Raw genomic sequence first — 9,824 nt, 5'->3', positions numbered from 1 at the left:
TGGCGGTTTGGCTAGGGTTTCTATTTCTTTGGAGAGAAGGAAGGAGATGGGAGAATTGGAGAAAAGGTTAGGAGGAGAGGCGATTTTATTTTTATGGAATGTTCGGACAGAAATAGACCCCTTTTTATTAGAAAACAAAAAAAGTTATCGAATGAATCGTTGTACATTTCAAATTTGAATAAAGAATTTAGCAGAAAATCCAAGTGGTTATTAACAAAATAACTATTTTTTGATAGCCCTATATAAAATTATGTATCAGAAATTGAAATAAAAAAAGGGAGGATTAAAAATGCGAGATCTTAAAATGTATCTCTCTGTGGCACCAGTGGGTTTGGGAAGTAAGAAGTTCTTTTGACATCTCTTTATCTGCAAAGAATTATCGAAGTGAAAACACAGAGACAGAGACAAAATGTTGATCTTTCAATAGAAAAAAGAGTACATCCCCAGGGTCCTAAGACCACACATATTGATAGATGAAACTCTTATTGTTATTTATTTGATTGATCGACAGCGCGACGGAAAAAAGCATAAATATACCTAACAATAAAATACTGAGAAAAGCCCATCTACGTTGAAGATTTTTTTGTTTCAGTGAGAAAAATAAAATAGAAGTCTCGCTCCTATCAACATAGGAATTGGAAGTGGAATGAAAGATATGATCTATAAAGATTGATGTGTAATTGATTATATATTAATATTTTTGAATATGTGAAAATTTTAAATTATTGAATGAATATAGAAATTTTATTTTGAATATTTCGAAATTTACATATATCTATAACAATATATAATGCCAAAACAGAGTTTTTGGTGTCCAACTTTATGTCCTAATATTGCCCTTAATAATTTATAACAATATATAATGCCAAAACAGAGTTTTGGTGTCCAACTTTATGTTCCAATATTGCCCTTAATAATAGAAGTTCTCCGTACATGCATGCGTCAGTTACTTTAAATAAAAAAACTTCCACCGTTAACAACAACATATATTTTTCTATCTCATTTTCATTCTGTGTTTTCACTAATAACCATAGAAACGCGTAACCTCTTGTTCAATTCTTCATTTCAATAATTTATCCTTTTCAATTTTTTTTAATTCTCTTCTCCATTCTGAATGTGCTTCTCTGTATATAACAATTATTTGGATGAATTTTTATGGTTTTATGAACTAAATAACACAATGCCAAATGTTGATTTTCGATGCCAAGTATAAAAGGAGGAAAAGAATAATTAGCAGTGATAAATAATTTTTTATAGATCTTATCATTTTGTTTTGGGTATATTCTATATGTGAGTACTTTATACCAAGAGTTTGATCTCATTCTTCTGTTATTAATTTTTTTTATCTCATCCAGTATATGTCAGTAATTCCCCATTATAAAAATTTCACTACATCATCTTCATTCACGTTCTCTCTTATCTCATAAATCCAAATAACTTTTATAATTATCTCTTTCTTCTCTTATTCTCTTTCAGTTCGCATTACTAGTACTGTATAATAGAAAAACTTCCTTCGTTTCTCATCCATCTTCTCATGTTTCACTTCATCTAAATATAACGTAAAACGTAATATAATTTATTTTTCATCATTAAATAAAAGTATAAATTATATGTTTGTTTCGATTAATTACCGTAGACAGGATATCAATAAAAGATTTACGTGGAAGTGGTAAACCGACTTGGCAAGATTATGCCCCACGACGAAGACAAAACATAAGTGAAGAACAGGGGGAGCAACACCTCGCCAGAAGGCGTGCCAGTTACCGAGAGAGTATTAGACGAGGAAAATAAATTGATACATCGAATGGTCCAACTAATATGACAACACCATTAGAAGATATCACAAATATGCCCCCTCATCAATACTTTGTGTCAGATACTCTAAGTTATACTTTCCATTAATAAATTTATGTTGTTAGTATATCATCTAATATGAATTATTTTTTACAATATATTTTCATGCTAATAATAAAATTTTTTAAATATTCAAATATCTATAATAACAGTGGAGTTGGTCCAAGTAACAGACCAAATGGTCCAAATATGGGTAAGAATCCTGTGTATTTATTTAATTAATAATAATCTTTTTTTTCTTAGGTTTTGATTCGATAAAACTTGCATAATTGACCTAAATAATATTGTTATAGATATTATTATAATATCTTAATGTATTCTAAATTAAATATCTATAATCTATAATAATAATAACAATATATAATGCCAATACTGAGTTTTTGGTGTCCAACTTTATGTTTCAATATTGCCCTTAATGATAGAAGTTCTCCGTACGTACATGCGTCAGTTACTTTAAATAAAAAAACTTCCACCATTAACAACAACACATATTCTTTTATCTCATTTTCATTCTGTGTTTTCACTAATAACCGTAGAAACACGTAACCTCTTCTTCAATTCTTTATTCCAATAATTTATCCTTTTCAATTTTTCTTAATTCTCTTCTCCATTCTAAATGTGCTCCTGTGTATATAACAATTAATTGGATGAGTTTTTGTGGTTTTTTGAACTAGATAATGACGATGCCAAATGTTGATTTTCGATGCCATGTATAAAAGGAGGAAAAGAATCATTAGCAGTGATAAATAATTTTTTTATAGATTTTATCATTTTGTTTTGGATATATTATTTATGTGAGTACTTTACACTAACAGGTTGGATCTCATTCTTCTGTTATAAATTTTTTTTATCTCATTATTCGATTCGTAGTGCTTTTTCTCTCACCGCTAGATGTACTTCTCTGTATTTTTACTATTGCCATCCTTCTCCTTTCTTCAACATCGTGATTGTATCGCCTCCATCTTTCCCTCGCCTCCATTCACTGCAATTACAAATTATTACCTTTTAGTTAAATCTCATTTTTTTAAATTATTGATTATGTAAAGTATTGTAATCAAAATTTGAGTACATAAATATTTATTTTTAAATTAAATTAAATAAATTATATAACAAAAAATTTAATGATTTTGTATTTCACAATATTGTTTGGTATACAACGTTGATTATTTGATGAGTTTAATTTTGATGGTGTTACATAATTAGATGCATGTGAAACTATTTTACACTAATAGGATATCAAAATTAAATATATTTGTACCTATCAATGATTTGTTTAAATATGTTTGTACCTATCAATGATCAATTAAGTCTAATATTTTGTTAAATCAATTATTTTTCTTTTTTAAATTACTTCACATGGAATAATATTATTTTTTAAATTTTTAAATTATTAATTAAACAGATTATTATATTTAAAATTTAAGTACATAAATATTTGTTTTTAAATTAAACTAAAATAAATGAATTAAATTATTATAAAACATAATTTATTTTGACTTCTATAATATCATTTGTTTGACATATGGCACTGGTTATTTGATTAACATATAAAAGATGTAACATATAAAACAGTGGGGTGAAGAGAAGGTGAAAGGAGAAAAAAAAAGAGAAAGAACAAAATAATATAATAATGACGATAAGACAATGATATGTATGTGTATAGAAAATAATAATAAGAGAAAGAATAGTGTTTTTTTTTTTGTGACTGAACATAACACAAAGAAAAAAGACCTAAGAAAAAGAGTAGTACTCCTCTCTAATAATAATGTCTAAATTATTAGGAGGCAGTAACCACTCTAGATACTCCTGCTTGTTTAAAACAGCAGTCTTAGCCATTAAATCAGCTGCTCTGTTTGCTGTTCGCAGGATGAGCACTAAAGTAGCTGTCCAATTGCGCTGGAGCATCTCTTTGATTTTGTCAAGCAGATCAGAGTCATTCCTAATCATGCTGGTTGTGCCTCGCGAAACAAGAAGAAACGCATCAAGATTATCATTTCACATATGACCTCTTTGCACTCGCAATCCCAAGCCATAACAAGCCCTCTCCAAATAGCATGAAGCTCACAACAGAGAACACTAGAAAGAGGTATACTGGCAGAACAACCTTTTATCCAAATTCCCATGCTGTCTCTAATAATACTTCCAAATCCAGCTAATTGCTCATTTTCAAAAACGCTTGCATCGCAGTTCACTTTACAGACATTCATTGGAGGTGGTTCCCAGTTATATTTCAAAGAAGAAGGAATAATATGCTTTTGGTTGATAACAACATTAGAGAAATCTCGAACAGCATGTTTAACTAAGTGAACAATTTTCTCCTTACTCCATGGATCATCTTGGTGGAAAATGTCATTGTTCCTATCCCTCCAAATCCACCAAAAGGCCGCTGCAAAGAGAAACTCATTTTTGTTGAGGTTAGAACGAATCCAAGACACAAAATCCAAATTAGAGTCCTCAGCGGTCATTCCCAAATTTAAGCTAATCCAAATCTGACGAGCTTTTTGGCAAGTCCTAAAGCAGTGGTTAATATCCTCTAGAGCAAGATAACATCTCTAACAAAAATTAGAAGTAGAAATACCTCTTTGAAACCGGTAACTAGCTGTGGGAACTCCGTTGTTAAGGCAAAGCCAGAGCAGACACTTTATCTTCTCCGGTATTCTCAAGCGCCAAAGCCAAAGCCAATTTTCATTATCATTCCAGCCAAATTTCTTCTTCAATAGCCATTCATACCCGATTTTAGTCGAGTAGGTGAGAGTATTTGAGTTTGTCCAAAACCAACCTGTTTTATCTCCTGCCTGCTTGATAGGATCAAAGAGCATCAAATCAAGTTTAACTTCTTCCGGAATCATTGTGCAAAGAATATCCCACCACCAATGCCCAAGGTGCCAGACATCTTCTAACTTCAAGTGAGAATCAGAAATGTGCACAAAAGGAACCAAAGGAGCTAGCGTTCCACATGGTCGCCAAGCATGATACCAAAAGGATTGAGACATCCTGCCTGTACACCAATCAAAACCATCACGAAGCTTTTCTATTGTCTTATAAATCGCTCGCCAAGTGCTTGAAACATTATTAGAAAATTTGGGTGAAAAGCAAGAACTCCCAGATAAATATTTTGCTAACATAATTCTTACCTAAAGCTTATCTTTATTATGCAATAATTGCCAAACAAGCTTTCCGAGTAAAGCAAAATTTACGCATTGAGTATCTCTAATTCCCAAGCCTCCATATTTTCTTGGAGTGACAACTTTGCTCCACTTGACCAAATTTAAGCAACGCTCCCCCACCTTTCCCTTCCACAAGAATTGTCTAAGCACAGAATCAATCTTTTGACAAACCGAAGTGGGAAAAAGAGTCACTTGCATCTGATAAATAGGAAGAGAAGAAGCAACAGATTTAATTAAGCAAAGCCTGCCTGCTCTGTTAAGGAGCCGACCTTTCCAACTAGCCAGCCTATTATTGATCTTCTCTAAAGAGTCCGAAAAAATAAATCTAGCAGCTCGAGGATGATTAAGGTTCACCCCCAAGTATTTGCCTAGGTCACTAGTAAAAGGAATATGAGAAACACCAGACAACATTTCCTTCCTTCTATTAGAGATATTTCTAGAACAAATAGCTTTAGATTTTTCAATGTTAACCTTCATACCTGAAGCTTTACAGAACAACTCCAAGGTGTGCACAACATTTTGAACTTGACTTTTTTTCGCTTTACAAAAAAGGAGGAGGTCATCTGCAAACATCAAGTGAGAAATTCTAGGTCCCCCTCTAGAAATAGCCACACCATCCGAAATACCCTCGTCAACTTGTTTGGAAATGAAGCACGCCAATCTCTCCATGCACAAAACAAATAAATACGGAGAAATTGGATCTCCTTGCCTGAGCCCTCTGGGAGGTTGGAAGCTGTCCAATCTATTCCCATTCCAAATGATGGAAAGATTTGAGGCCTGAACACAATTCATTACAAGCCGAATAATTAGAGAAGGAAAGCCAAAAGATTCAAGAGTGTGCTCAAGAAAATTCCAATCAACTCTATCAGAAGCCTTTTCTAAATCAATCTTAAAAGCCATAGCTCCTTTTCTAGACTTTGTCCGCTTAAGAAAGTGAAGACCTTCTTGGGCGACAATAATATTATCAGGTGCTCCTCTACCATGAATAAACCCTCCCTGATTTGGGCTAACAATCTCATCCAAAAATGATCGTAATCTATTAACCAGCACTTTAGTCACTAGCTTATAAATTACATTACAAAGGCTTATTGGCCGAAAATCCTTCAATCTAGTTGGAGGGTCGCACTTAGGGATAAGAACAATCAAAGTTTCCAACAAAGAATGGCTTAACGTCTCCCCTAAGAATGCTTTCTGAACAGTACGCCATACCTCATGACCCACCACATCCCAATATTCCTTGAAGAAAAAAACTTGAAAACCACCCGACCTAGGAGCTTTGAATGAGCTCATATTATCCAGAGCTTCTTTAACCTCCAACATTGTTACTGGTTTAGACAAATTATCATAAGCATCTTGGCTAAGAGATGGCATAGGAATTTTTCCCATGCAATTAACCTCAATAGGCTCAGTAGAACAAAAAATATTTTTGAAGAAATGAACAACCTCCCTTTGCAAAACTTTCGGATCATCAGACCAAGACCCATCACTGACTAGCAACCCATGAACCTTGTTAGATTTTCTTCTAAGGATGGTTTGCATATGGAAAAAGCTAGTATTTCTATCACTATACCGAACCCATTGATCTCTTGACTTCTGGTACCAAAGCAATTCTTCCTGGGCCAAAACTATATTATACTCAGCTCTCAATTCTTCCTCTTTGTGCTTCAGAATCGGATCATCGTCAGCTTCCATTTTCCGTTGAATACGATTCAAATAACCCTCCAATTCTCTCTTTTTAATAAAAATATTGCCGAAGACCGTAGAGTTGAATTCTAACGAAGCTTCTTGGACCCCCAGCAACTTCCTATCGATGCCAAAGTCTGTACTATCCCAAGATTTCTAAACAATGGCCTTGTAATCAGGATGCGTTGCCCATGCCGCTTGGAATCTAAAAGGCCGGTTTCCTTTCTTGATAGGAACTCCTTGACATCGGATAAGTAAGGGACAATGATCAGAGTGGGAATGACTGAGAACTTCAACAAAAGTTTCTGGAAAAAGAAGGCGCCATTCTGTAGTACAGCAAGCTCTATCCAATCTCTTTGCAATTTCTTTGTTTCCTTGAATTTTACGGAACCAAGTAAACCGTCTTCCAGAGGTTATTAGATCAAAAAGACCACAAGAATCTAGAGTACTTGCAAAGATACTACTGCGATTTGAATAGAAATTACCCCTCTTCACCTCATGAACACTCAAAATATCATTAAAATCCCCAACCACCACCCATGGGTCCTGAATGCACAAACCAATATCAAGCAGATGACTCCATAATTCTACTCTATTAGTGGCTTGAGGGCTGCCATAAACCGCACTGCAAATCCATCTTCGCCATCTTCTGTTGAGGTTGGGTCTCCAAGTGTGTTGTTGCACTAACTTTATCAAGCTCTTTTTGTACTCGAGAATCCATTGACAATGCTTCAGTAGGTGAGTTTTGAAGTGAAATAGGACGCTGCCTTTTGTGCCCTGCTTTAAAAAAGGGAGTACTCTGATCCTTGAAAGCCACCTGAGTTGTTCCCAAAGAGCCAAGCGTGGATGGATGATCTTTCTTTTCCTTAGGCCCACCTTTGCATTTGATGAGGATCCAGCATGCATGTTATTAGACCCAAAAGAAAATTTCTTACTCACCAAATTGGAGCATATTGCTACATTGGCTTTTTTTGGCACCACATTGTGGCCTTTACCCACTTTTTCCTTGCCTTTTCTACTAACTGTAACCCATTCACCCTCTTTTGCACGAGTATCCCTTTCCATACGTGAGTCTTGCAAATTATCATGCACAAGATCTGCTGCACCATGCTTCTCCATAATTGGAATTGATTTGGCATTAATTCCAAATTCAAAAGATAAATTTTGATTTTTTACTGGGATTTGACTACCTTCCACCGTTTTCTCGTTGTTATCTACAGGAAAAAGTGACGGCAAATTTTTTTCCTTCACCGTGCTTTCCTTCCCAAAGCAGCTACATTTTTCACAAATTAAATTCAAGTGCTCATATTCTATATCATACATATGACCATCAACTTGAATTTTTTTTATAACTGGAAGTCCCAAGTTAATTTGCACACATGCTCTTGCATACTTTTCTCTCTCTGCAGACTTGGTGGCTAAGTCAATGCGGATCGGTTTGCCAACAGCTGACGCAATCATTTTCATGGCTCTCTCTTGATAACAGTTAATGTTTAAACCTGTGATTCTTATCCAAACCATGGTAGACCCAAAAGTGTTTTCACAAGGTCTGAATGAAGAACTCCAAGGTTTAACCGCAACATAGCTTCCAGTAATCATCCACGGTCCTCCAAGAAGAACTTTCTCTCTATCCTCCAAGAGATCAAATTTGACTAAGAAATAGCCAAAATCGACATCTAGTACCTCATACCCTCCTTTGGTTCTCCAGACGCCTTTAAGCCTGTGTGTAATCGCTGTATAGCTAAAATTTTTTCCAAGAACTTTGATCACGATGGCATTTTTGTAGGGCTCTGCCAATATCTCTTTTGCTTCCTCAGTGAACGTCACAGTTGGTATCTCCGAATCACCTTGCTTACCAACTACGGTAGCCATCTTATCCCCATCAAGAGAATCAGCAACCTCCAAAGCTCTCCTTGCTGAGGCTCCAACAACTTTATCTCTGAACGATATCCGCTGACTTTGAGTCTTGTTACCATCTCCTTTAATCCCCTCCTTTTCACCTGATGCATGCCCCCCTCCGCTCTCCCCCTTATTTCTTCCGCCGACATGGCCGGCTGCCTCGCTATGTGCCACCCTCGAAGACTCTCCCCCGCTCTCCCCACTCTCCATTTCACGGACTCTCTCGTACTAGGGTTTTTTTTTAGAAAGAATAGTGTTTGATATGGTAAGGGGATATAATAAAAATGATAAATTAATAATTTTAAAAAATAATGAAATTAAAGAAAATTTAAAAAATTAAATATAAAATTAAAAAAATTATCAATTGAAATTATGCATAAAGATAAAGAGTTGCTTTGAATATAAATTTTTATCTTGACTTTAAATTAAATACTATTAAAAATAAATAATTAAACTTAATAACGTTTATAAATAGTTAATTTATAAATAATTTTTTTAAATTTTTATTTTTATTTTGTTACATATAATTTTTAATTGAATAATCTTGAACGGTTGATATATTTATTTTTATAATCAATAAATCTGATCGTTTTTCAAGACTTAAAGAAGTTATTGATAAGGAGATGTATAATGAATTAAGAAGGATTTTTTCAGATACATAATTTTTATACTCTCTTATTTTATTTATTAATTATTCTTATAGTTTGATATAAACAAAAAATAAGCATTCTCATTTATTCTATTTTTTTACTATTTATAGAAAAATCAAGTTCTCTCCATATTTAGATTTATATTTTGGCCTATCACTTAAAAAAGATGAAGACAAATATGAATATCCATGATATTTAAGTAAAAATTATCTTTTATAAATAACAAATATATATTTTGGTTTATATATACTCTTTTTGAATCAGAATAATGATATTATCATTATTTTTGAATATATTTTAGTTTATAGTAATTTTAATTTTAATAAAATATGATATAAATAAAGTTACATCAACATTAAAATAAAAAATTATTTATCTAATAAATTTAAAAAGTGAATGATATATTAATAAAAAATAAAATTAATTTCTTAAAAACAATAGAAAAGCGGCTGAACAGGCACTAAACGTGCCTGTTGAGCCGCTAGTATATATAATGGCAAAACTTATTTTGGTGTCCAAAATTTTTTTCCACGTTTATCCTTGGTAAAACCTACCCCAGTATATGTCAGTA

At 33.4% G+C, this 9,824-nt stretch overlaps 1 protein-coding gene across 1 annotated transcript; it reads right to left on the bottom strand.

Annotated features, from left to right (window-relative positions):
* LOC107636565 lies at positions 6,861-8,813 on the bottom strand. Its single transcript, XM_016340065.1, has one exon. It carries the CDS (start codon positions 8,811-8,813, stop codon positions 6,861-6,863), a length of 1,953 nt encoding a protein of 650 aa, XP_016195551.1.

The sequence above is a fragment of the Arachis ipaensis genome, chromosome B04, assembly GCF_000816755.2.
Source record: "Arachis ipaensis cultivar K30076 chromosome B04, Araip1.1, whole genome shotgun sequence".
Taxonomy (NCBI): Eukaryota; Viridiplantae; Streptophyta; class Magnoliopsida; order Fabales; family Fabaceae; genus Arachis; species Arachis ipaensis.
This window is presented reverse-complemented; position numbering and strand designations above follow the sequence as displayed.

Excerpts from the sequence above, each read along its gene's own strand:
- LOC107636565 (XM_016340065.1), bottom strand. The coding sequence starts at position 8,813 with ATGGAGAGTGGGGAGAGCGGGGGAGAGTCTTCGAGGGTGGCACATAGC.